The sequence below is a fragment of the Chrysemys picta genome, chromosome 4 (assembly GCF_011386835.1).
Source record: "Chrysemys picta bellii isolate R12L10 chromosome 4, ASM1138683v2, whole genome shotgun sequence".
In the NCBI taxonomy this organism is placed as follows: domain Eukaryota; kingdom Metazoa; phylum Chordata; order Testudines; family Emydidae; genus Chrysemys; species Chrysemys picta.
Window position 1 is genome coordinate 151,525,908 of NC_088794.1, and position 27,694 is coordinate 151,553,601.

The window sequence follows — 27,694 nt, forward strand, 5'->3', positions numbered from 1 at the left end:
AGTTCTTTTTTTAACCCTGTTCTAGTCTTGGCCTTCACAACATCCTCTGGCAAAGAGTTCCATTGGTTGATTGCGTTGTGTGAAGAAATACTTCCTTTTGTTTGTTTTAAACCTACTGCCTATTAATTTCATTTGATGACCCCTAGTTCTTGTGTTTCCTTATTTACTTTCTCCACATCCGTCATGACTTTATAGACCTCTATCATATCCCCCCTTAGTCGTCTCTTTTCCAAGCTGAAAAGTCCCAATTTTATCAATCTCTCCTCATATGGAAGTTGTTCCATACCCCTAATAATTTTTGTTGCCATTTTCTGAATTCCAATACATCTTTTTTGAGATGGGGCGACCAAATCTGCACACAGTATTCAAGATGTGGGCGTACCATGAATTTATATAGGGGGAATATGATATTTTTTGTCTTATTATCTATCCCTTTCTTAATGATGCCCAACATTCTGTTCACTTTTTTGACTGCCGCTGCACATTGAGTGGATGTTTTCAGAGAACTATCCACGATGACTCCAAGATCTCTTTCTTGAGTGGTAACAGCTAATTTAGACCCCCGTCATTTTATATGTATAGTTGGGATTATGTTTTCCAATGTGCATTACTTTGCATTTATCAACATTGAATTTCATCTGCCATTTTGTTGCCCAGTCACCCAGTTTTGTGAGATCCTTTTGTAGCTCTTCACAGTCTGCCTGGGATTTAACTATCTTGAGTAGTTTTGTATCATCTGACAATTTTGCCACCTCACAGCTTATCCATTTTTCCAGATCATTTATGAATATATTGATTAGGACTGGTCCCAGCATAGACCCCTGGGGGACACTACTATTTACCTCTCTCCATTCTGAAAACGGAACATTTATTCCTACCCTTTGTTTCCTATCTTTTAACCAGTTACTGATCCGTGAGAAAGCCTTCCCTCTTATCCCATGACAGTTTTTACTTAAGAGTCTTTGGTGAGGGACCTTGTCAAAGGCTTTCTGAAAATCTAAGCCCACTATATCCACTGGATCCCCCTTGTCCACATGCTTGTTGATGCTCCTCAAAGAATTGTAGTAGATTGGTGAGGCATGATTTCCCTTTATGAAAACCATGTTGACTATTCCCCAACAAATCGTGTTCATCTATGTGTCTGACAATTCTGTTCTTTACTATAGTTGCAACCAGTTTGCCCGGTACTGAAGTCAGGCTTACTTCCTTATAATTGCTGGGATCACCTCTGGAGCCCTTTTTAAAAATTGGCATCACATTAGCTATCCTCCAGTCATTGGGTACAGGTTTCAGAGTAGCAGCCGTGTTAGTCTGTATCCGCAAAAAGAAGAACAGGAGTACTTGTGGCACCTTAGAGACTAACAAATTTATTAGAGCATAAGCTTTCGTGGACTACAGCCCACTTCTTCGGATGCATATAGAATGGAACATATATTGAGGAGATATATATACACACATACAGAGAGCATAAACAGGTGGGAGTTGTCTTACCAACTCTGAGAGGCCAATTAATTAAGAGGGAAAAAAAAAAAACTTTTGAACTGATAATCAAGCTAGCCCAGTACAGACAGTTTGATAAGAAGTGTGAGAATACTTACAAGGGGAGATAGATTCAATGTTTGTAATGGCTCTCCCCTTGTAAGTATTCTCACACTTCTTATCAAACTGTCTGTACTGGGCTAGCTTGATTATCAGTTCAAAAGTTTTTTTTTTCTCTTAATTAATTGGCCTCTCAGAGTTGGTAAGACAACTCCTACCTGTTTATGCTCTCTGTATGTGTGTATATATATCTCCTCAATATATTTTCCATTCTATATGCATCTGAAGAAGTGGGCTGTAGTCCACGAAAGCTTATGCTCTAATAAATTTGTTAGTCTCTAAGGTGCCACAAGTACTCCTGTTCTTCTTTTTTCATTGGGTACAGAAGCTGATTTAAATGATAGGTTACAAACTACAGTTAGTAGTTCTGCAATTTCACATTTGAGTTCCTTCAGAACTCTTTGGTGAATACCATCTGGTCTTGGTAACGTATTACTGTTTATTTTATCCATTTGTTCCAAAACTTCCTCTAATAACACCTCAATCTGGGGCAGTTCCTCAGATTTGTCACCTAAAAAGAATGGCTCAGGTTTGGGAATCTCCCTCACATCCTCAATCGTGAAGACCGATGCAAAGAGTTCATTTAGTTTCTCTGCAATGGCCTTATCGGCATGCAAGTCAAAATCTTGCTTTTGTCACTCTCCACTCAATTGCAAATAAATACCCCGTTACAAATGTTGTGCTACATTGTGGCTTTAGGTACAGCACTGAACATGACATGACATGTATGTGGCATCATCCCACGGATAGTCCTTGGAGTCTTTGTGCCTTGGGGTATGTCTACCCTACCCGCCGGATCGGTGGGCAGCAATCGATCCAGCGGGGGTCGATTTAGCGCGTCTAGTATAGATTGACCCCCGAGCGCTCTCCCATTGACTCCTGTACTCCACTGCCGCGAGAGGTGCAGGCGGAGTCGACGGGAGCGGCAGCAGTCGATTCACCGCAGTGAAGACACCTCAGTGAGTAGGTCTAAATATGTCGACTTCAGCTACGTTATTCACGTAGCTGAAGTTGCGTAACTTAGATCGATCCCTCCCTCCCCCCAGTGTAGACCTTGGCGACATCCCAGTGAGTGAGTCTTAATTCCCTTCCTGCTGCATCTTTGCATTTGGCAGGGGGTGTTCATTTTCTGCTGGTCTGTAGTAACAGCGTGGTAAGGCACATTCCATGCCAGTTTAGCAATGCTGGCTGATGAGTTGAGGGTGGGGGAATAATCTAGCGGCTACCCACTTTAAGCCTGTCTACCTACTCTACTTCTGAGTAATCTGAACCACAGGCTGGGCAGGCAATGCAGTAATCAAGGGAGATTCTTGTTCTGCCTCACTCCTGTCCATGGGCATGTAGTTCAGGGTAAAACCTAAGCTAAGATTTATAAATATAGGGGACTCCCCTTGTCATGGGAACATAGTGTTATACTCTATAACTAATTTCTTTACACACACACACACACACACACACACACACGAATTGCTTTAGTATTTTAGCAGTTTTCTTAATGCTTGTAATGTCTTCCATCACCCTAATGTTTTTAATGTATTGTTGGAACAGGTATCCTTTTGTTAAGATGGGAATGATAGTTATAACCTTAGGATTTATTGTCAAAATGTGATACTTAACTCAGTTAAAACTACTTTCAGTTCTGTATATTTATACTGTTACGGGTGGGGGAAGTGAACAAATTGGCTGCATTGAGCATACAGTAATAAGTAAGACACCTTTACCGCTAGACTCTAATACTGTTGAAACAAACCTGGCAACATCATTTGTTTTAGAATGTCAGGAACAACGAAATATTTCCTCATTTAGCCTGTCACTTGTGGATAGTCTCTTCACTTATTTCAGAAGATTCATCGAACTCACGGCTTGAGATCTGTGGTTGAGAGCAAGGATCACAAAATACATGAAGAGCATTGAGGAAGGGTTTAGTGGGGGAAGATTTATCACTATGCATGCCTGTGTGACTTCCCAGACTTCTGTCTGTTGTCTTGGAGAGGGGGCACATTTGTAGCCTGCACAGGATGTATTAACCTGGCATGGTGTACTATAAGCAACAGAATCATGACATGGTCCTTCCTGAGTTTGTCTGAACATCTGGTTGGTATATGTGGAAATACATAAGATAGAGGCCAGGGTTATAACATGAAGGAATCAGGCACATGCATGTCCTACAGGGCAGTGAAATGTGACTCCTATGGTGGCCCTTACATGAGTCAGTGCTAGGGATATTTTAAAGCAGATTGTAGAATCATAGAAGATTAGGGTTGGAAGAGACCTCAGGAGGTCATCTAGTCCAACCCCAACTAAATCATCCCAGCCAGGGCTTTGTCAAGCTGGGCCTTAAAAATCTCTAAGAACTGGATTTTACAATATCCTATGATTTCATGTCCAAGCTACAGCTGTAAAGAATTATCAAGTCTAGAAAGAGTCCCCTCTTCAGAAATCCAGCTTTGTAGAAATCACTGCTGTGCACTGATATGGGGGAGGGATAGCTCAGTGGTTTGAGTATTGGCCTGCTAAACGCAGGGTTGTGAGTTCAATCGTTGAGGGGCCATTTAGGGATCTGAGACAAAAATCTGTCTGGGGATTGGTCCTGCTTTGAGCAGGGGGTTGGATTAGATGACCTCCTGAGGTCCCTTCCAACCCTGATATTCTATGATGTGTTTCTGAAGCTAAGATCCTGTTTAGCTCAACTTCATCCCCAGTTTCAGAAGGACTCTGCTATTCTGGGTATATGCCCCCTTTGAGACCTGCCAATGATGACCTACTCTAAGTCGGCTTCAGATTTAGAGTAAAGGGGGTAGTTTGGCATCTAACTTTCTTGATTCTTATCAGTGTATGTGAATTATAACCATCTCAACACACCATGGACAAGAGTGCTTTGTGTCTTTGAATTGAATTAGTTGGCCATTTGATGGGCAGAGAAAGAACAACAGATAAGTCAGGAGGTAAATTCCTGGAAGAGCATCAAGAAAATTATTCTTAATTCTCTGCCTTTGCAGAAGCACATGATCCTGCTCCAGGAACACCAGCTTCATCAATAGCTCTTTGCTCTTGTGGAGATGGCACAAAAGACAGACATGGAGAGGTACCTCTCTGGTGGCTTATTTGGGGGAGTAGTAGATAGCAGAGGGAGTAGCAAGTGTGCACTCTAGCAGAAAAAGGTTCTCTTCTCCTGTTCGTGTGGGCAGCATTGTCCGTTATCTCTGATATTCTGGGACAATCAATAGAGGTGTTTGTAAAGCTCGCTTGGAGAAGGTTTTTACAGCCCATTAGTTCCATGGATATGATAGAGCTTTAGAACCAGGGTACCTACAATCGGTGGGGGATTCTCTCCTAACATTCTCTCAGCAAAGGTGGGTCAGGAGCTGAGCTCGGTGTGTCTCAGGGGATAGTGCTGCATTATAATAGCAGGAGAGGAAACACCAAAAGGCCTATAATTTTTTCTCAGGCCTCTCCTGTGAAGACAGACATTACTAAAGGGGTTCTTGCACCTAATGGTATTGTTTCACTGTAATGCTGAGGTAGGACAGAAAGATGCTTGTAAAAGGATATGTGGCAAGTATCTGAAGGGTTAAAGCTGAATAAAGATAGAGTCCAGTCCCTTTCAATTGCCTGTGCTATGTGCTAATTATCAATGGCTTTCTTGTTCCCCTCTCAGAGCGTTTGTGAGATAGCTCATGGTAAAAACCCTATTATAGTGCTGCTCCAAAAATTTTCAATTCAACTTTGTTCCATTAAAAGTTGACGTTTTTTGTCAAAACCAAAATGTTTTGTAGAAATGTATCAGCTTGACAGTGTGTGTCGGGAAAGCATCTCAGTTCTAGGATGAATTTCTGGGGGAGGGTAAATTAGGGCAGCGGCTGAGATATGGGAAACCTAGTTTTCCCCTGTTCTTGCTCTCCGGCCAATGAATATTGAATTATTTATACAAAGTGGAACAGCTCTAACAGGCAAGATTGAGGGAGACGGACTCTATAGCACCGTGTTTAGGGTACTTTCTCCCTTGAAATGTGAGAGTTACAGGTTCAAGCCTGTGGTCTGATTCAGTCTCCCACATCTCAGGTGAATGCCCTAACTGTTTTAATACTGGAATTCAAGAAGAGGCTAAATTTATGAAGACCTGTTATTTCCAAATAACAAAATGAATCATTTGTATTCATTTGATGTAGATTTTTTTGTACACTGGGTGTTTAGAAAAAGCAGCAGGATAAAATAATTATATTATCTGTAAGTGTCACCAAATATGATCACTCCTAAGGAAATGTATGGTCCAGGTTTTAAGGTCTAAGAGAATATGAATACAGAAAGCTCAGCCCACCAAAATATATGTCTTGAGTGTGTCACTTTTGACGTATGGCAGGCTATTCTCTATTTCTCTGCCATATGCTATGGCTTTATGGCATTCCAGTGGCATACCATTTTGTAAGTGGGCTAAAAGCCACCTTAACTGTTAGACATGAGTGATAGTAGGTATTCCAGAGAGCTAGAAAATGAGGGGCATTCTAAATTACGAGCAAAATATTGAAATGGCAAAATGCCACTTCATGTAAAACAAACATGCCTGAGGCCAAGGCAATATGCCGTGATTTCTTGTACTTAGATTTGGTTTAGGGCAGCAAGATTCAGAAGCACACACAGATACTCAAGGAGGTGTCTTGTCTCCAGTGAATCCAAATTTTGGCTCCATTGGATGAAGTACAAGGAAGACTCCGTCCACAAGTGTGTGTCAGCAGCTGTCTCTGGACTGGCTAAGAGTCTAATACTGTGTGAGGATTGGGTGGCCAGTTCTCTTATCCCTGAGAGCCAGGGTTTCGAAATGTGATACTGTGTGCTTTATTTTTACATTTTAATGCTGTTCAGAGGAGGTGATTTAAATAACATTATCTTAAAAGGAGGCTATTTTGCTCTTGGGCAGAGCTGAATCTGAATCAGAACGTTACTTTGGAGAGTCCTCCGTATGTATGGGGCCAGTATGTACCTATGATTAATTGGAGCACACCGTTCTATTGGCATGTTGAGCCATCTGATTTGGGGTTGCAGACAAGTAGAGGGAGGTCTAATACTTCGGGGGGCGGGGAGGAGTAGTTGACTGCAAATATTTCTGATTACAGTGTGTTTCAAGTGAAAAATAGAGGCTGGATTGAGCACCTATTAAAAATCCGGCCCTTTAATAAACATGAAAATAATAGAGAGAATGGAGGTTAGGACCTCTGAAAAATGTTAGAACTCCTGTACTACTTTAAGCAGCCTTTTAATTATTTCTTTTAATGTAAGTAATGATAAAATCTTCATGGTCTGCAGAACTTGCAGGATTATTTGAAATGTAATTAAAGAAAATATATTTGAAATAGGAGGCCCAGGATGATTCTGTGAGAAATACAGAATATATTTATCACTACACACTTCAGATCCTAGCAAGGAATAGTTTGCAATATAAGACCTAAGTCTTGCAATGAGCTTCATGTAGGTGGCCCCTTGACTTTGCATAGAGCTTATTCCAAGATCAGCACCTAAATCTCTAAAACAATCTCTGCTTGTTCAGTAACTAACAATCACAGTATAAACAAAGATCCACCGTTCCCTTCATTTCCCCCATGCGGCCCCATTGAAAATAATGGGGTTAATGTCAATGGATTGTACCCATACAATCCACCTATCTTTTTTATTAGGATTTTATACTGATTTCCATCACTGTAGTATCTGAGCATGTAAAGCAGATTAGCAATAGCTTAACCCCTAGCAGACTTCATGGAGTTCTGGACTATAAAAAGGGGGAATGATCTGACTCCGAATGAGAAGATTTTAAAGAACTGCAGAAGTACCTGCAACAATTGGAATTAAGTGTTAATACCCACATATCCGCATTGAATTCTATCAGTTGCAAACACGCTGGCCTTGAGTTTTTCTAGTTTTGTCATGAGATGTATGCGATTTGATAGCAAACAATTCTTGTAAGTAATGAGGGTATTTTACTGCAGGTAGTCTGTGGGAATTGTAAAGTCCCTTTATTGTCAGAGAATAGGCAAGTACAATATTCAGGACACAAATGCATTTTATTATTGGATCAGCTTTTTCTATTGTTAGAAAATGTAATAAAATTCTTTCATTGGGTTACATAATCAAGTTCTATTAAATTAAATATTCAGGGTATTGATTAAATTCATTTTGCATCTTGGATGAGATGAATGCCAAGTACCTAGTATTTGAAGCATTGTATGAGTTTTATATTCGGTTTACATTACATCTGTCTACACAAGGGTTTTTTTGTCCATTTATTGATACGTGAAGTGCGTTGTGGTGTTCCCAGTGCCCTGGTTATTGGGCAAGAGTACATCAGAAAAAAACATCATCCCAATTAAACTTGTGTGTCCACTCTCAGCACAGAAGCCATTGATTGAATGGAGATGGAATTTCTTATCTTTAGTAATGATAAGCAGAACAGAGTCGAACCACATTGCAAGAGTGTTACAGGGAATCATGGGCTAGAACTGCCCTTTCTGCAGGTGCTCTCTAGATAAATGAAGTTGTTTCTCTCTAGGCCTGTTGGTCTAATACATTAAAGTCAAGATTTTCAAAAGTGATTAGTAACTTTCGTTGCCCAAGTTGAAACACCTCTATGATTTTCAGAAATACCTGGGCACACAAAATCACAAGTCACTTTTAAAAATCTTGCCTAAATTCACTTAACTCTGTAACATTTTAGAGGTGTATTGGTCTTTCTTTGGCTAGCTGAAAATAACATTATGGGGAGAAGTCACCATCAATTGTTTTGGTGGAGCCAGCGCCAGTGACGGGCATTCAACTGAAAAGAAAATACTTCACAGCCATGCCACTTTCACTTATTGCAAGCACTGGCATCGATCCCATGACGTTCCGCTGTGCTCACCCCAAACTGACCTTGCTGCCAAGGCTATGAAATCAGGATGAGGGTCACCTTTTTCCATCGATTGGGCTCCTTTTGCCAAGTTGCTTGACAGTTGCCCATATTTCTGTAACTTCGACTGTGTTTCCAGAGCTCTGGAAGCTTTCCTGATTGATAGCACTAAAAAAAAAAAGCACAGAGCTAATTAAATCACAGTATTGCTGCCCAACGCGACAGTCAGAGGCTGACCTAATTTTGACACTACAAAGCTTATCAGGAGAGTATCTATTAAGTTAGAGGAAACATAATTCTGTTTCTAAGAACAGTGAGATTTTTTTTCCTTATAACTCATTACGCTGCTGTTTATTGTTCCTCCTGCTGGGCAAAGTATTAAAAACTTATGATCTATGACATATGGTCTGTGTCTGCCAGTATCTGCTTCTAGAACAGTAGGGATGCTCCAGTTTAAAGGAGGAATGGGGAAAAAGGCCATGTTATTTCTTCAGACAGAAATATGCTATTTCTTGGATTGTCATCTTTTAAAGTTTTAATTTCCTTTTCACTGTGATTGGAAATAATACAAAAAAAAATCATGGTTGCAAATCATTAGTTAAGCATCGGAATCCGATGTACTAGTTAAAGTGATGCACTTTAGAGCATGGGAAGCAGTATACTTGCTTTGTCGTTGGAAAAATAGAGTAGCAAATCATGCTAAAGGTTTCATACGAGTTATTTCTTATTGAAGGCACTGTGCACTCCAGTTTTGCACTGAGATGCCCTAGAGTCTAGGACCTAAATAAATCAATATGCTAGAGACCTGCACATTTCTGAAGGAATATTCAAGGAAAGAGAGGAAAAGACTTGTGCTTTTAACCTGCTATGTAAAAATTCAAAAACAAGATAGCACAGGAAACTTTTTCAGTTTATAGTAGTTTTCCCTCCTGAAATATAAGTGTGGGCAAATGAGGGACAAAATTAATGCGGGGTCTGTGATCATCTAAAAAACTGATTGTACTGGGATTGGAGAACAGTGAATGAGGATCAGATTTGATCTATTTGAATGGCCAATAATGGTTTTGTATTACAAGTGCGCTGGATACCACGGGTGACCAGACTCCTTCATTGGCTAGGATGGTCATAAACGTTGTTGCCTTGGCCTGATATTTTTAAAAAAGGGCATTGAAATGTCCTCTTTCTTTGGTTATTTATATAGGTAAGAAAACACATTTTACATTTTGGACCCAATCCTGTTTTAATTGAAGACAAAGGACAAAATCAAACAGACTTAATTGGCAGTAGGATGCAAAACAGACATGAATTGGGCACTTTCATTTTGTCTCCATTAGTGCAAGAAGAGGTAGACAAGACTGTCTTTGAAAATTCTGCATCTCTCCTAATCTTTCAGTACAAACATGTTTTAGTGGAACTGGTTCCACGAGAAAACTATCTACAATCAAGAATTTTTAGATCTTTCCCAAAGCATCAAAATGTTTGACCACTCTACTCAAAACCCAAATGACCTGCTGTGGTTTGATTTATTTTTTTTTTGACTCAGTCCCATTCAAACAGAAATATCTCCAACACCAAAGGTTAAAATAAGAAAGTGAGGCCCTATTTAAAAAAATAATAAATTTTGGATTTTATGTGTCTTCTGGTTTTTGAGCCTTTGGGGTGCACAGGGGTCATATTTTCATTTTCTCGTTTCATTCTCATTTTCTCTCCAATCACCAAGGCTAGAAACTTACTTTTTTTTAAAAAAAACTGGGATTATCATGTATTAACACAACTCCCGTGACTGACATACATTCCGTAAATCAGTTGTTTTCAACCCTGTGGGCCCATGGACTACATCTAAGGGATTTGGGAAGATGGTTGTTACCATAGAACAGTGGTTTTCAACCAATGGTCAGTAGACCCTGGGGGGGTCCACGAACTATGTCTAAGATTTCCAAAGGGGTCCACACCTCCATTCGAAATATTTTAGGGGTCCACAAATGAAAAAAAGGTTGAAAAGCACTGCCATAAATCCTACAGGACCCAACGTTCTGATTGTTATAAAAATCCTTTGGTATTACTTGGGCCTGCTAAAGTCTAAACACAGACGTTGTGTTCCCTGTAGAGACATGGTACCTTGCCCCCACAGTGAAATGAAAAAATAAACTTTAACCTGCACACTTCTCTGGTTCATTGCTCATCCCCGCATCAGTTTAATCCTTTGTCCTGCTTTTCTTAAATGTGACCAGTTACCTGCATATGTCTTCAAGTTCAGTGGCGGACCCCGTCCTCCCCAGAATCACACTTGCTTGTTGATCATTCCCCTTGTACAAATACATTTTGAGATCTGTCAGCTAGCCAGTTTTTAATCCGTATACTTTGTGCCATGTTAATTTTACATTCGTTTTTAATCAAAATGTCGTGTGCTACCAAGTCAAGCACCTTACAGAAGTCTAAATATATTACACCAATACTATCACCTTTACCAATTGAACTTGTAATCTCATCCAAAAAAAAAAAAAGATATCAGGTTATTTGAGAGGCTCTATTTTCTATAAACCCATGTTGATTGGTATTGCTTAATTACTGTCCTTTAATTCTGCGTCCTGTGTCAATCTCTCTATTATCATGCCTGGGATCAATGTCAGGCTGACAGACCTATAATTATCAGGTTCATCCATTTACCCTTCTTAAATATTGGCACAACATTCACTTTCTTCCAGTCTTCTGGAACTTAACGCTTCCAGGCTTATAAAAATCGACAGTAACAGTCCAGCTCTTCAGCCAGCTCTTAAGTCCTTCATAACTTGAACACCAACCCTTCCACTGTGACTGCAAAGGGAACACTAGATGCTCAAAGAGAAGAATTCTGCTATAGGGAATTCTGCCATCAACTTCAGAACTGAAACTAACGAAAGTCTAACAGGAATGACCAAGTTATTTGTGCCCAGAAATCAGATACGGGCCTGCATATAAGGTATTTGTGTGTATATCTCAAATAATGGTGCATGCCAGGCTTTGAAAAGTAACCCAGAAAAGCGCAGTGTAGAAAACAACTTGACATCATGATATATTTTCTGTCTTTGAATGGGTGGCAGAGAGGGTGGACCTGCTGGACCTCTGAGAGATGACAGAACGTAGCTGCTGTTTGTAAACTAAACTTATCCAGTACAAAACTGAGGAAACGGCAGCTTTAAAAAATAAGGCTTAGTTCAAAAAGCTCCAGCCAGGTTCTTTTGCAAACATCGCTTCCATCTTCAAAGCCAGCCAGCAGCATCCACTCATGTGTCAATTTCAAAGGCTCTGTTGACAGATGTGGAGTCACTTCACAGTGAGCTGCCATGGTCCTGACAGCAGCTACAAAATTTAGGATCTAAACACTTCCTAATGCCTGCCATGCTTTAAAAATCAGTGTGAACAAAATACGTAATGAACCTAGAAATACCATGTTGGAAGGGGAGCCATATGTTTTCCTAATGTCTTTTCTCGTCCTGGTTTTTCATCGGTGATTGGCTATGAGGGAAAGTGATGTTGTGAAATATGTCCCAAGCCATGTGGGTGCACCGGGAAGTGCACATGTTCAGTAAACTATAGCCCCAGCCATTCAGGATATGTCTACAGCGCAGATGGAGTGAGCCTCTTAGCCCAGGTAGACAGATTCACCTTAGTTGGGCTCAAACTAACATGCTAAATAGAGCAGTCTGGATGTTACTGGACCAGCTGAGCTCTGGCTAGCACTCCGGAGGTCAGACCCAGGGGATTGGGAGGGTTTGGACTCAGGTGGCTAGCCTGAACCACCAGCAGTTTTGCCACATCCACACGGCTATTACTAGCTCGAGCTGAGCTAGCAGGAGTCTCGCTACCCAGGCTAGGAGGTATGCTCCCAGCTGCAGAGCAAACATACCTTCAGATTCCTAAAGTCATGCACTCAATAAGGTGGGTGTGAGCCATCATAATCTGATAGCACCCTCTGCTGGTCAAACGGCAATCATTTTTATCTTAAAGAGGACCAAAGGTCCTACTTCCTAGAGAACTGGTGGCTTATTTAGAGGAGGTTTAGGGAGAAAATGGTTATAGGTTAGAACTTGAAGTCCGCCTTGGGCTCTGGGTCTGGATACAAACCCTTCCAACATCTGAGGGTCTTGGATCTGGGTGTAAGGATCAGGTACATCGCTACTATCGAATTAGACCCACATGAGTGTTTTTGATGCCGGTGTTCAGCAAATTAATTATTTTTCCCTCTGAGGTATTTTCATTTAACGTAAAGTTTTAGGACTATAAGTGGGCAAGCAGCCTGCCCCGTAGCCAGTGGAGGTTGGCCCTCCTATCATTTTCCAGTCACAAGTGTATTATTTAATTTTTGTAGCGGTAAAGCACCCTTTTGAGCAGGTGGCTTTCCCAGCAGCTCCTAAGGTTCTGGGTTCGACGTAGCTCAGCCCTCTCCTTGTGTCCTCTGTGCCCCAGACACAAGGCCCCTGTGTCAGACTACCTACTTGGGGACGTGGTTTCCTCCAAGTGCATTCCATCCAGGTTTGATAATGCTGGCAGGTGCCCTTGTTTTGCAGCTGAAGTCAGAGAAGTCGCTCAGATAAATGGGAAGAATGTAATTCATGCAAAGAGGAGGCTTGGCTCATCTAGGCATAATTCGGGGCAATGCAGAACTGCCTGGCTCAGGACAGCCCTAGCCAATGGGGGGACTCAGCCTCAGGATGCATAGTTCCTTTCCATGGCACGAAGGTGCAAAGCCAGTGCGCCCATTACCACATACCTTTGTGAGATGCAGCCTTTTCCTTCCCCCCACCTCTGGGGAGACTGGGGAGAACCTAGGCGGAGGTGGGGATTTGCCTGCAGCCTGCCCCATCTGACTCCTTCGAGGGGCAGTGGACCCCAAGGGAGCAGTTTCTATACTCCCCGGAGCACAGGGCTTGCTGTTCTACTCAGGCCTCGCACAGGCTGCACGAGGCTCACGACACGCTGGCCCCACCCTCTGCACTGCCTCGTGCGTGGCACATTGCACAAAGGCCGGACACAGCGTGATCCCAGAACTGCGCTCCTGGAGCCTCTCACAGTAGGAGGACCATTAACACAATGGTCTCGTGCTGCACGTCTGCTTGAACAAACAGCTTGAGAAGACTTAAGTGGGGTGACTGTCAATTGAAGCAGCTAGTGAACCTGGCTAGTTTCCGTGAAACACACCCCTTTGTTACAGTGAGCTACTAAAGACACACAAGTCCACACCCTTTATGTGGGGAGAGCTGTAACGTAAATGACTTTATTATTACTCGGACTAATAGATAAGTAAGGCTGAGGACACGGTGATCGTTAGGGGTTAGATTGTGATGCCTTTACTCATGTTGAATGTACCTTATGCCCCAAGTCATCTTGCTGGTGTCAATGAAGCGGCATAAGGTTTTACTTAGGGCTGGTGTATATGGGGAAGTTAATGCACAGCAAGCTAGTGTGTGAATTCAGAGCACACTTGCTACTCCGCACTAACTCCCTCTGCACGTTCATGTTACGAGCGAGGGGCATGATTCCCCGGCTCGTGTACCCACGCTCACGCCAGCCGCCGTTGAGCTAGCACGCGTATAAAGAGCAGCAGGACCACAGGAACCCGGGGAGCGGCAGCAGACTCACAGCTGAGTACATACCTGCCTGAATCCAGTGGGGACAGACGCGGCATGGCTAAGCCACACCTCCACCCATGCTACCGTGGCTACACTATTTACATTTGCACTGACTCGATGGCACTAGCACGAGTATGTGTATGTGAGCAGGGGAATCGCACCCCTAGCTTGTAGTGCAGATACAGCTTAAGAGTGCGCCCTCGGGTGGTTTAGCTTAATAGGCTTCCAAAGTGCAGTGCACATAGAAGCATTCTCAGAGCACAGCAAAAGTGTCCACACAGCGAGTTAGTCCGGAGTAGGTAGTGAGCTGTAAATTCACACCCTCGCTTGCTGCACATTAACTTCCCATGTAGACCAGCCCTCAGTGTGAGCACAGGAAAATGATACCGATCTTTAATTTCTTTCTTGCAAGCAATAAACATCACCTTAGGCCAAGGGGAGTCTATAGGTGGACTGTGGGCTAAATTCGGACCACCAGATGCTTTTGAAAGGACCCCGACATCTTTTTATTTACTTGTTGTTGTTGGGTTTTTTTTATTTATCTGTAGTCTGGACCTTGACTATACCTTGACCAAGAAATTTGTACCTTGACAAAAAATAATTGACTATCGTAGCCCTAACGTCTCAAAGAAGCCATCCCAATAATAGTGTAGTGACGGGCCCTGTTGGGCACAATCCAATTCCTCTTTATGCGGACAACTCTGGGTATTGGGAGAGAGGGAATTCTGAGAGAGACCCCAGGACTCTGAGTAGAAAGAGAGAGAGAGAGAGAGAGAGAGATTAGTTCTCTCTCTCCTTATATAGCTGCTGTCTAATCTTTAGAATATATTGGGTATAACGTGTGTGTATTGACTCACTCATTCTACATAGAAGGTAACTGGTTTCCATGGGTGTTGTATCCTTTTTGATTGGAGCTACTTTTGTTAGAGTAGTGTCCAAGGAAAACAATGAGTGATATTCCTCCCAGAAAAAAGAAGAACAGGAGGACTTGTGGCACCTTAGAGACTAACAAATTTATTAGAGCATAAGCTTTTGTGGACTACAGCCCACTTCTTCGGATGCATATAGAATGGAACATATATTGAGGAGATATATATACACACATACAGAGAGCATAAACAGGTGGGAGTTGTCTTACCACCTCTGAGAGGCCAATTAATTAAGAGGAAAAAAACTTTTGAGTTTAAGACAACTCCCACCTGTTTATGCTCTCTGTATGTGTGTATATATATCTCCTCAATATATGTTCCATTCTATATGCATCCGAAGAAGTGGGCTGTAGTCCACGAAAGCTTATGCTCTAATAAATTTGTTAGTCTCTAAGGTGCCACAAGTCCTCCTGTTCTTCTTTTTGCGGATACAGACTAACACGGCTGCTACTCTGATTCCTCCCAGAGGACATGAACTCAGAGTGCCTGGAAGGTAATTTGCGTTCATGCCTATTTGCTTATTTGAGGTGGTCTAACTGGAATCTTGTTGCTGCTTGTTACTCATGTGGAAAACCTTCAAAACTAATATTCACCTTCTATCATTAGAGTTGTGAAAACCAGATTAACAAAGGGATCCACTCCATCATAAATAAAGCGATAACGTTCAGCCTGTGCCCTTGGGATCGGTGAGCAACAAGGCCAGATTTCTTAAACACTTACCAAAAAGGTTGGCATAGGCCAAGCAAACTGAAAATGATTTTAAATAGAGTAGATTGCAACAGATGCAATTCAGGGTAGATAAGAGAAAGGGAGTCAGTTATACTGGCCTTAACTATCTTATTCTAGTCCTGTTCATTCATGCTGTCTGGACAACTTTGCCTTAGACTCATTTTCTTAAGACTTCCAGGGTCAGATATTTAAAATATCAGAAGCTTTGCACATGGTTGATTATTTGAGCCTGGATTTCTGCTCAGGTGCTAAAACCCTGATCTGCAAAGGTTTAGGGACATGCTTGGTGCATAAAGTTATGTGGTGTGACAAAGGCAGACCTGAAAGACAAGGTGGGGGAGTTGATGTCTTTTATTGGACCAACTTCTGTGGGTGAGAGAGACACGCTTTTGAGCTTACAGCTTCTCTCTCTAATATCCTGGGACCAACAGTGCACACAACAACAGTGCACACAACAACACTGCATACAGCCATTAAACTCAGGTCCTGGCTGTTCTCGAAGAGTGTTTGGAGGATGGTATATTAGTCTTAGAATGATTAAAGCTCTTTTTCCTATAAACTGAAAGAGGTTAGCTCAGGTTAATTGTGGACACCTGAGTCTAATTAAGGGCAGCCTGGGACCTTAAAAACCAGCTCCAGTGAACAGGCTACGAGGAGACATGAGATGCAAGCTGCAGAAGGGTTGTGTGCGGCAAGGGGAAAAGGCGTCTCCTAGGTGAAGAGCTGTTTTTCCCTACAAGGGAAATCTTGTGTTATTTCTGTCTGGGGAGAGGACCTTGGTTCGCAGCATAGCTGGGCTCAGGGTGAGTGAAAGAGGATGGCTGGTGCTAGGTAGTCAGCGTGAGGAGAGGCAGTTCTCCAGTGGGAGTGAGGCAATTTAATATCTTTTGTTTCTGTTTAAAGAAGCCCCCGGCCAACCTATGGGCCTACCCTCTGAATACTGTAAATAAACCAATGTCCAGTACTAACCCTCCAGAGTGGGACTGATTTACCACAGGCTTCCTCAGCGCCGGAGGGAGAAACACTGGGCCCTGATGTGACGAAAGAGGGGCGTTCTCACAGTGTAAAGTTAAGCATGTGTGTAAGTTTTTGCCGTATCAGAGCCTACTTAGCCTCCATTTGGTGAGGCCGGAGCTGAGCTTCCAGGACATCGACAAAGTGGGCTGCTCAGGCCTATACCTCGGAGCTCCTTTGGACCAAGACTTGGCCACCGGATCTCATTTCACTGTCCTGCAGGCTTGGGCCAGGCTCTCTGACTGAAGGGCCACCAGCAGGTTAACAGTCGGGTTTGCCCCTAATAACTAATAGCATTGCTCCGGAGAGTTTTAAAGCTGACTTACGTTTTATACATCTGATTTATCTTTTGCCATTTCTGCCATTTATTGTCCTGTTATATTTCATTCAGCGAGGGCACCGTAATGAGTACTTGACCTTCTCCTCCTATTGATCTGCTCGTGTGGAATTTGAATGAGGGGGAATTGCATGGCTCGGAATTACTGACATTCCATAGAACCATTGTTATTCTCTCCTGGACTAGTAGAACAGTACTGTGAGTTGTGCATCCGATATGACAACCATTGTAGTTTTCCGGCATAGGCGACACGTGCTACACATGTGGGACACATGGAAACATTTCACTTTTCTTAGTGCAGGTTAAACATACCAGGAAAGTGGAATCTGTCCTAAATGAAACTCTGGTCCTGCTCCTGGTCGCAATGAAGTTGATGGATGTTAATATTCACTTTAAATGGGAGTAGAATCAACCCCGTTGTGCTGATTACTTTATTTTAATGGTTCAATTAAAGCTTCTTATTTACCTAATAAGTGTTATACAATTAGAAAGATATATAATAAAAAGAACAAAAATGGAAAGTTGATTTTGGAAAGGAAAACAAAAATAATGAGAGTGCAAATGAGTCTGAAAAGGCATCCTTTAGGGGACAGCTGGGTATACATAAATATTACAGCCAATTTTCATGGCACTGAACTTGTCCCTCACAGCCTACTACTGCTGCCAGCTAATGGAGTTAATCTTTCAGTTCATGTGGGAGGATGCTGTGCTGTGGTGCTAAGGTCCCTGTATTCAAATCCTGCTGGTGACCCCTGGGCCCCTGGCCACAGGTGAGTCCCAAACTGCGACCCAGCCTCTTCCAGTAGCCGGATTGCTATTGTGTTTTAGTGCCATATTTCAGGGCAATATGTTTGCAGTTAAATATCTTTCTCTTTCAGTGTTAGCCGTCATGCTTTGTCTTCCACTGTTCTTGAGGTTCGCCATGTGTAAAGAATAAGAAATGGCATCATCAAACAAAGGTGTCAGTCCTACTAAAACTTACCTTTAATGCCAGTGGATGCTAATCTAGGTTGGGAGATAGCCACAGTAGAAATGGGCTTGGGCCAAACATTGAGTATCTGGATTTTGGATCTGAACTTTCCGTAAGTTCGTTGTTTTCAAGTTCCAGGCACCCATCTCTACCACAAAATATGGACAAAAGGCGACACCGATTGGATAGGTCACAGACATGGGAGTGGGATAGTCAGTGAATCTGAGCACTGGTTCTAACCTAGTCCAGAAGTCGGTTTGCTTCAGACTGTCCCATGCCTTGGCAAAGCAAGCAGGCGATTTCAGGCCAGTCGTTACGGTAAAGGTGTCTGAAAAAGCACCATCCCTAACTGTGCCCCGTATTGGCAGCCTCACCGGAGAGCCCAACAGCTGAATGGGCAGGAGGCTGAAGTCCTGGCATCTGTAGCAGAGTCCCCACCAGGGCAAGGGTGAGCCTGGTTTGTGAGGTTGTGAGGGCAGATCTCTAATGCCCCTGCAGCACTTGTGCGCATACCTCAGGGATGTCCTTTTGGAGTCTCTTGCAATGGAAGGGAAAAACAACCAAATGAAACATCAGAGATGAAGCTGTTATCTGGTTCCTTGTTTGTGGCCCTGCTTTTTATGGGGGGTGGAGGGGGGTGGAGCAGTGGGGGAGGGGAAGGTGTTTAGAGGAAGTCTGTATGAGTAGTGATATAACTGATTTTGCATCCAAAAACAGAGTATCGGATTCTTCCATCAGAGAAGGGCCTTACCCCTCACGTGAACTCAGACTGTTGTCACTGAGCTGGGCTGTGTATGGCTGGGACTGTGTCTAGCAGTTGTTTCTGGGGGGACAAGGGGCAAGGTGCTGTGCGGAAACATTTTACTGACATGTTTCTCTTTCTGCTGGTTTGACAGCCCCACCCACGGTGCGGATCGTGCACTCAGGCCTGGCGTGTAACATTGAGGAGGAGCGCTACTCGGAAAGGGTATACACCATCCGCGAGGGAGAGACTCTGGAGCTCACCTGCTTGGTGACGGGCCATCCTCGGCCACAGGTGAGTCCCAAACTGCGACCCAGCCTCTTCCAGTAGCCAGATTGCTATAACTCTCCTGTCGTTCGCCCTTGTAGCCATTTCAGGTCATCTTGTTTGCAGAGGTATTGGTGAGACTTGCTCTTATAAGTGCTGGACTCTCTTGAGTGCAATGAAGCTCGTTTAGCCCAATTAGTGTCACAGTGTGACCAGGCCCTGAGCATGGGATTGCTCTAGCTCATGGTTTCCAAACCTGGCGTTGCAGGCAAGTTTCAAGGGATTGCAACCACCCTCCTTTTTTTTTTTTTTTTTTTTTTTTTGGCTAGAAGGGATGGGATCCTGAAACTTATGGCAGTGGGTTCCTGAAACTCTTTTTGTTGTAACTTCAGGTCATGCTATGGAAGAGTTTGAGAACCACTTGTCTTAATGAACCTCACATTAAATGTTGCTCAGTTTGCTAGTGACTCAAAGCACGTACAGTGCCAGGAAAATAATAAACATATGAAATAAAACACCAGGATAAGCAATTGAAGCAGATGCATACATAAGCCCAAGGGACATCTAGATTTCTTTCTGGAGCAGGAAGGTTGACCAGAACAAGGAAGCTGCAGAGATGTATACAAATGAAACATAATTTAAAAAAAAAATCAAATCAACCTTTTCAGATCTTCAGGTTTCATGTTTTTCATGGACACATTTTAAGCAAAGGTTCTGGTTAGTTCATGTTCTGTCCAGGCTGATTCATCTGCCCCTACTCTGCACACCATTAGTTAATTTAATGAAACCAAGGTCTTTCAAACTCTAGACCTTGGAGAAAGTGTGATTTATTCCTTTTCATTTTCCTTCCTTTAGCTTCTCAGACCTGCTTTTTTGTGTGTGTTTCCATCCATTTCTTCATTCCCCTGCTTTCTGAACCCATCTCTTCTTTGCTTGTTCTGATGGTCTTTCCCTTCTGCTGCATCCACTTCCTCCTTTCTGTCTGTGGACAAGGGAGTTGTATTGGGAATTTGGAGATATGTGGGGGGTGAGGCATGAGGGTAGTCGACACAGTTTTCAAAAGACAGACCTTGAAGGGGTTCACAATAGGGATAGGCTAATTCTTGGTCCCGATCTCAGGACGAAAGACATAAAAAGCTAATCAGGCTGTCCAACTAAGACCACAGTTGGAATGTGTCTGACAGCTCCTTTCCTAGCCAAGCTCACCCATTCAGATATATTTTGTAGCTACCATTAGCAACCTAATAAGATTAATCAAATAATATATTGTTTCAATAAAGTATCGGGGAACAAAATTCTATGGTGTGAATTCTTTCTATAGCATTTTGAACACTAAAATATAGACTTGCAGAGAGCTCTTTACAGTCATGATGAATTAAACTTATCTCTCTTTCATGAGGCTCAGTTTTGCCGTCACGCATGGAACTTGTATTGCAATAAGTGGGAGTTTTGTGATGTGTGGTTAGCTGAGCCGGGAATTGGGACAGTGAATTCACAGGAGATCTTCAATCTAAAACCCGGTGCTCTTCTCCCGGGAAATATTTTTGAAATATAGATGTTTAGAGGTTCATTCTATAATTGTTTGCATTCTAGGGTGGGGTTCAAAATTGCTCAGTATTAGCCTAAAATGGCCCCCGTTGAAGAGTTATGTCAGCACGATGCAACTTTGAGAATTCCCCTCATGCAGTCAATAATCACAGTCAAGTAAGGGCAAATTCTGTTTGTTGCGATCAACAAATGAATACAGATGACAAATAGAAGACACTTTTCTTCTAAATTTGGTGAATCTCAGTACAGCATGTGTGAGGCGAGGGGAAAGAAGCCATGCATAGATTCACTGCTGAAAATTCTTTCCAAATGAAAAAAATAAAGAGGGTTCTAAGTCAATTCCTTTTTATGTTATGTTTTGGGGTTTTTTTGTTCAGTGTTTGCAATACCTCTTAAAAGTAGGAAGTAACATTTATTTCCTTGCTGACTTTATCCTCTTTGGCAAATAGTGATTTCTCTCGCTCCACCTTTTTTTTTTCTCTCAGTTGTCGCAGTCCTCTAACATTAGTGGCGTTATTAAATGTCAGTGAAGCTGTAGGGAAGGGCTTTTGCGACTTTCTGATGCCGTTGTGCTGGCTGATTGGTTCCCCATTAGCTGAATTTAATTCCCTGAATAAATATTAACTCTGCTTTACAGATACCGGTAGATATTTTTTATATATCCCACATTCTAAAATACAGTGTAAGAGAGGAAAACGACTGGAGACCCATATTCAGATACTTTTACTCATGGTGAGAAGCCCTTTACTCCTCCAGGATGGCTACTGACTTCATTGGAGTTACTTATGGAGTCTGATACTGTTCCGTGTAAGAGTGACAGAATCTCATCCATCTCGGATAACTTCAATTATCCAACCACCTGTCATCTGAAACAGCTTCATATCCCTCAGTGCCTGTTAATTACATTGAATATTCCCTCAATTATCAGAACCTTTATCATCCAACCTTTCAGAGTCTCTGTAGCATTCAAATAATCAAGCTCGTACTGTATGCACTTATGTGTTGACTTCTGCCTAGCATCTGTTTGAAGGAAAATACAGTGTATCACCTGGCAAGAATACAAGATTAGAATAAGTATGTGTGTCTGTGTGTGTATGTACACACACAGACACACACACACCACACATTTAGGTTTCTATTTCAAATTATCCTGTAGTTTACAAAACATTGGGGAAATGGGCAAGTTTGTTACCTCCTGCGTAGCCTGTGGGAACAGCATGAAGGCTCCAGTTCTGCTCCCATTGAAGTGAACGGTAAAACTCCTGTTGACTTCAGTGGTGCAAAATCGGACCCTGAGGGCAGGTCTCCACTACAGCCGGGATCAACGCTCTGAGATCGATCCACTGGTGGTCGATTTAGCGGATCTAGTGAAAACCCGCCAAATCGATAGCACATCGCTCTCCAGTCGACCCCTATACTATACCCCCGATGAGAAGAGTAAGGTAAGTCAACAGGAGAGTATCTCTTCTGGCCCCCCGACGGTGTAGACCCCGCAGTAACTCCACCTATGGTACGTCGACTCCAGCTATGTTATTCACGTATCTGGAGTTGCATAGCGTAGGTCGACTTACCGCGGTAGTGTAGACATAGCCTAAATCCCAAGCTCATAAAACGAGATGTTCCCTGCACTCTCTCTGCAAAGACAGCCTTTTTGCAAGGCGTTATTTCTTATTAACCAAGGCCTCTTCTTCAATGCAGTTCCAGTATTATTCCCACACACCAGGCCAGAATAAATCATATTGATGAGGTTGAAGAGAGGCTAGAAATATCGCCCCTCGGAACAGTGGATTTGTAAGCAGCCAGCTATTCCGGTTCCAGCGTATGTTCTCACCACAGTGTAACGGTTTCAAATCGGAGGTCCAACATCAGGTCACTTTTCAGCTGTGTCCCTATAAAACAGAAGATTCCGTTTTGAAGCTGCCTTCCGAGGACACGCTGACTGATCAGTTTCCAGTATTTTCCCCATGGCTCCAGGCCGAAGTCATAACAGAGGAATTTCTCTCCAATCCAATAGCCTGGAGGAAAAGTTCTGTACTTATTTTTATCATCATTTCTTGTATTTCTTTTCCCACAAACAGGCAGCTTCTCCTGCTGGCATGTTTGCTGACCTGATTGCAACTTTCCAGTCTTTCTGCCGCCACGAAGAGACGGGCCGTTGCCTTCTCTGCTGTCTGGGAGGACCTTCCCCCCTTTGCGGGGAGGGGAGGGCAGGGCACTTAGCGGGAAATCCTTGGCCTTGTGAATGGTTGCAACGGTTGAACATCTTAGCACGCTCAGCGAAGGAGTATTGTATTTGGAGCATGGTGCAGTGCTTGGGGCAGAATGCTTTGCACCAGTGCTAGGACGGACAGACCTACCAGTGGCTGAATTGCCCCCTGCTTGTTGGGCAACACGGGGTCCAGCAAGACAGTTTCAGCACCTGACACCGAGCGGCCTCCAGTTTGCTACCAACAGCCTGCCTACGTTGAGGGCTGACCCTCTGTTTTGCTACCAAAGAGCAGAGCATGTTTTGGATGGGCACTACAGAAGTACAGAGAGACTAAGGGTATGTCTACACTATAGTGTAGTGGCAGCAAGTCTCAGGGCTGGGATCAACTGACTTGGGCTTGTGGGGCTCACGCTCTAGGGCTCACAATAGCAGCCTAGGCAATTCAGGCTGGAGCCTGGCCTCAGAGACCCACCCCCTTCACCGGGTGTTTGAGCCCCGACTTGCACGCTACTATCTTTAGCCACGCAGCGAGAGCCTAAGTCAGATGACCCGGGCTCTGAGATGCACTGCCACGTTGTTGGTAGCAGAGACATACCCTAAGGGACTTGCCCAGGGTCACACAGGAAGCCTGTGGCGGAGTGGGGAATTGAACCAGGATCTCCTAAATCTTAGTCTAACGGATAAAGCCACAAAGCCATCAGCAAGTTCAGCGAGAGGGAGGAAAATTCCTTCTACGGGTCCCACACAGCCAGTGCTGCACGGATTCCCCTTCGTCTTGGGCTTTAGCACCAGTAGCGTTTTTCTCTGCTTCTGCATGGTCCTGGGGCCACTTACACTCACTCTCCATTTGCTCTCTCTGCTGGATTGACAGCTCGCCAACTGGATCCCCGGCCAATCAGAAGATGCGTGAGGAGGAACTTTTTGTGGCTGTGCTTTTGTGTGGGCTGGGACAGCATGATCACCTGTGGCGCTGCAGATCCTTTCCAGACCTGCATGTCTTGAGGTTCAAAGCATCCTAAAAAAAGGCTGCCTTCAGACTGGCTATACAAGGTACTTTCTTAAGCAGTCACGAAGCTGCTGCTGCTGTATCAAAAATCGGTTCAACCAAAATGTTTGATCAAGACCGCATCCACGCTGCTGCTTTCTCATAAAATCTCTATTTTCTTATCTTGGATCCAGGATGGAAAATTGATTTCAGTTCATTTTACCTGTTTATGGATTTTTCTCACTCGTCTAGCACCTCGATCGTCTGTCTTTCTCTCTCTCATATGTTACAGCTCACAAAAAATCAAGGGACTTGCAATATTTTCTGAAGATTAATTGCTTGGAGCAGGGGTTGGGTCTGATGGTCTCAGAAGTGTGATTCTGCTACAAAATGCAGAAGGTTTGCAAGACTGAATTTGAGCATTAGCCTTCTTTTATCACTTTCCTATTACATTTTCATTGAATTTTAGTGCTCCCGAAAGCAAATGTATGATAACAGGCTAGAACTTGGTATAATGCAGCCAGGCAATATCTAAGTTCATGCACACATCTGCCTATGGAAACTTGAATCTTCCTGACCTTTGTAGCCTCTGTGTGTTGATCAAAGGCGTGGACCAATCTGGCCTAACTCTGAGTTGGTTTTGTGAATTTGACAAGCAGAGGAAGAGAGAAATTACAAGATGTGGGCACATTAAACAGATCAATGTTTTCATATGAGATAAGAAAAGAAATGGTGAATCCTTAAGGTTAGCATTTGCCAAGTATCTTCATCCATCAAAGAGGCAGTGGGATATTGTGTCTCATTCATTACTCTCAAATATTTTGTTTCTAAACTAGACAGTGGTTACACTTCAAAAATTACTTAACATAAATGCAGTGATGTGATTGAGATTTCAAAGGAATAGAAGTTAGGAAATTCAAACCCATGGTTGTGATTTCAGCCAGGTCTTGATCATCCTGGGTGTGTCTATGCATCCGAAGAAGTGAGGTTTTTACTCACAAAAGCTTCTGCCCAAATAAATCTGTTAGTCTTTAAGGTGCCACCAGACTCCTTGTTGTTTTTGTAGATACAGACTAACACGGCTACCTCCTGATACTGGGTGTGTATAGTGTTTTGTCTTCGTGGGCCACTAAAACGTCAACTTTTAGATCCCCACAGTACTTGACATTACCAAGAATCTAGAGTGTTCCCTCTTCTTATTGTGCAGAGAAATAGCATGGTGGAGTCTGGTGAGTAATAACTGCTGCAGCTGTTTTAAGTGCCAGTCACTGTGTGGGGTTTTTTTTTTCTTAATGGGCCCAATTCTTAAGCATCAGGCTCATAACTTTTCTGTGTTATAACCAGATTATAGTAGCTTTTTTTTCCTTCTTTTTTTTGAGCCGGGGTTAGGGAGGAGGGAGATGTCTATTCTGAAGCTTTTCATAGAATATTTGTGCTGATTTTACAAGGAATCTTGACAACACACATTAATTTCCCTCATTTCCTGTGGGAAGTGCCACATGGGGTTAGAATCATAATCCATCTAGTCTACAAAAACTTCAGAACATAAGAATGTCCATATTGGGTCAGACCAATGGTCCATCTAGCCCACCATCCTGTCTTCCGACAGTGGCCAATGACAGGTGCTTCAGACAGAATGAACAGAACAAGGCAATTTTTTGAGTGATCCATCCTCAGTTGTCCACTCCCAGCTTCTGGCAAACAGAGGCTACGGACACTCAGAGCATGGTGTTGTATCCCTGCCCATCCTGGCTAATAGCCATTGATGGACTTATCTTCTATGAACTTACCTAGTTTTTTTTTTAACACTGTTATAGTTTTGGCCGTCACAACATCCTCTGGCTGAGTTCCACAGGTTGTCTGTGCGTTGTGTGAATAAATACTTCCTTTTGTTTGTTTTAATCCAGCTTCATATTAATTTCATCGGGTGACCACTAGTTCTTGTGTTATGTGAAGGAGTAAATAACACTTCCTTATTTACTTTTTCCACATCCGTCATGATTTTATAGACCTCTGTCATATCCCTCCTTAGTCGTCTCTTTTCTAAGCTGAAATGTCCCAGTCTTTTTTTAATCTTTCTTTCATAGGGAAGCTGTTCCATACCCTTCATCATTTTAGTTGCCCTTCTCTGTACCTTTTCCAATTCTAATATATCTTTTTTGAGATGGGGCATCTAGATCTGCACACAGTATTCAAGGTGTGGGCGTACCATGGATTTATATAGAGGCATTATGTTATTTTCTGTCTTGTTATCTATCCCTTTCCTAATGGTTCATAACATTATTAGCTTTTTTGACTGCCGCTGCACATTGAGTGGCTGTTTTCAGAGAACTATCCACAACGACTCCAAGATCTTTCTTGAGTGGTAATAGCTAATTTAGACCCCATCATTTGGTATGTATACCTAGGCACAGGAAGTGCTGAAGGTGCTGTATCACCCCCAGGTTTTATGTGGGTCTGCTGGCCCCGTGCCCAGGGCTCCACTCCCCAGCTCGGGTCCCGGGGGCTGGCCCCACGCCCTGCTCCCCGGGCTGGCTCCGCGCCTGGGGCCCTGTTCCCGGCCCTGCGCCCGGGATTCCGCTTCCCGGCCCTGTGCCTGGGGCTCAGGTCTTGGCTGCTGGCCCTGAGCCCCGCTCCCCAACCCCGCACCTGGAACTCGGGTCCTGGCTGCCAGCCTTGGCTGCTGGCCCTGTGCCCGGGGCCCCACTTCCAGCCCCACGCCCGGGGCTCTGCTCCTGGGGCCCCAGTCACCAAGTAAGCAGAGAACAGCCACCAAGAGGGATTTTGTAGCTAATTGGCTGGCTGGGTGCCCATCAAAGGGAGCCACCCTCTCCCTCCCCTTCATTTATCACACATGTACTGAAGCAGCAAGGCTCTCACTCGCTGCTACATATTTATTCCTCAAATATCATTTAGTGACTCAATCACGGATTTCATTTTTATTTCATGTGCTGCTAATAAAGACATAACATGATTATGATGCAGTGAGTCCAAGGAAATTGTTGACAATTTTGTTTGATATAAAATGGTTTGAGCTGATAATGTTTAGGAATAAAAAGAGAACCCCCTGGAAATATGCAACATATCCTTGGATATTACACTACACTTGGAGAAATAGCTTTATTGTAAGCAATTACCTTGTGATGTAAGTTAATTTATTATACTAACTGGGATACATAGAATACCTAAAACTGCCTAAATATCCACAGTGAAAGTTTTCTGAGAAAATCTGGTTAATGAATGAGTTGTTTTCCCCCATTTGCTGTCTTATTTAATTTCATTTCAGCTTATACTTTTTCAGGCTGCAATCATTCCTGCTGGTAATCACAGACAAAAATAATAAACAGCATTTATTTCATTCTTTTAGGGAATGGTTCTTTTTATGAACTCATAACAGCTTTTTATATAAAAAACAACAACTTATGAATGTGAACAGCAGAGCAGCTGTGGCATGTAAAAATGAGAGAACTCCAATAGTAGTAGGGTTGTGGCTTAACCGTGGTTCACAAATAGATTTGTATTTGCCCATTACAACACTGTGGAGTATGACTCCATTAAACTCCCCAGCCAACTAGGGTCTGTGTGAGAGCAAGAGATGAGGGACGTAGATCAGAAATTCACAGGAAGAAGGACACCCAACTTTTTAAAAAAGGTCGGACTATTTTGCTGAGTGACAATCCAGAATTGATGCACATTAAGGGAGAGAGTTAGCAGCTTTATTAGATACATCCAGCCCTGCCAGTGACCAAACTCCCAATATACTTGTCCCTTGGATGTGCTGGTTCCGTAGAGTCTCTCTTGAGTATTTGAGAATCATCATGTAGAAGGAGACTTTTTCCTATGATGTACGATCATTAATTTCCCAGTACGCCAACTTCCTAA

The 27,694-nt window shown here is 43.0% G+C and overlaps 1 protein-coding gene across 2 annotated transcripts in view; it reads left to right on the plus strand.

The window, feature by feature from the left end:
• Positions 1–27,694, plus strand: part of MDGA2 (MAM domain containing glycosylphosphatidylinositol anchor 2) — a 631,070-nt gene that overhangs the window by 220,188 nt on the left and 383,188 nt on the right. For both annotated transcript variants that reach the window (XM_008171632.4, XM_008171633.4), the window contains exon 2: positions 18,958–19,097. In XM_008171632.4, coding sequence (XP_008169854.1) covers positions 18,958–19,097 — 140 coding nt within the window. The remainder of the gene's footprint in view (positions 1–18,957; positions 19,098–27,694) is intronic.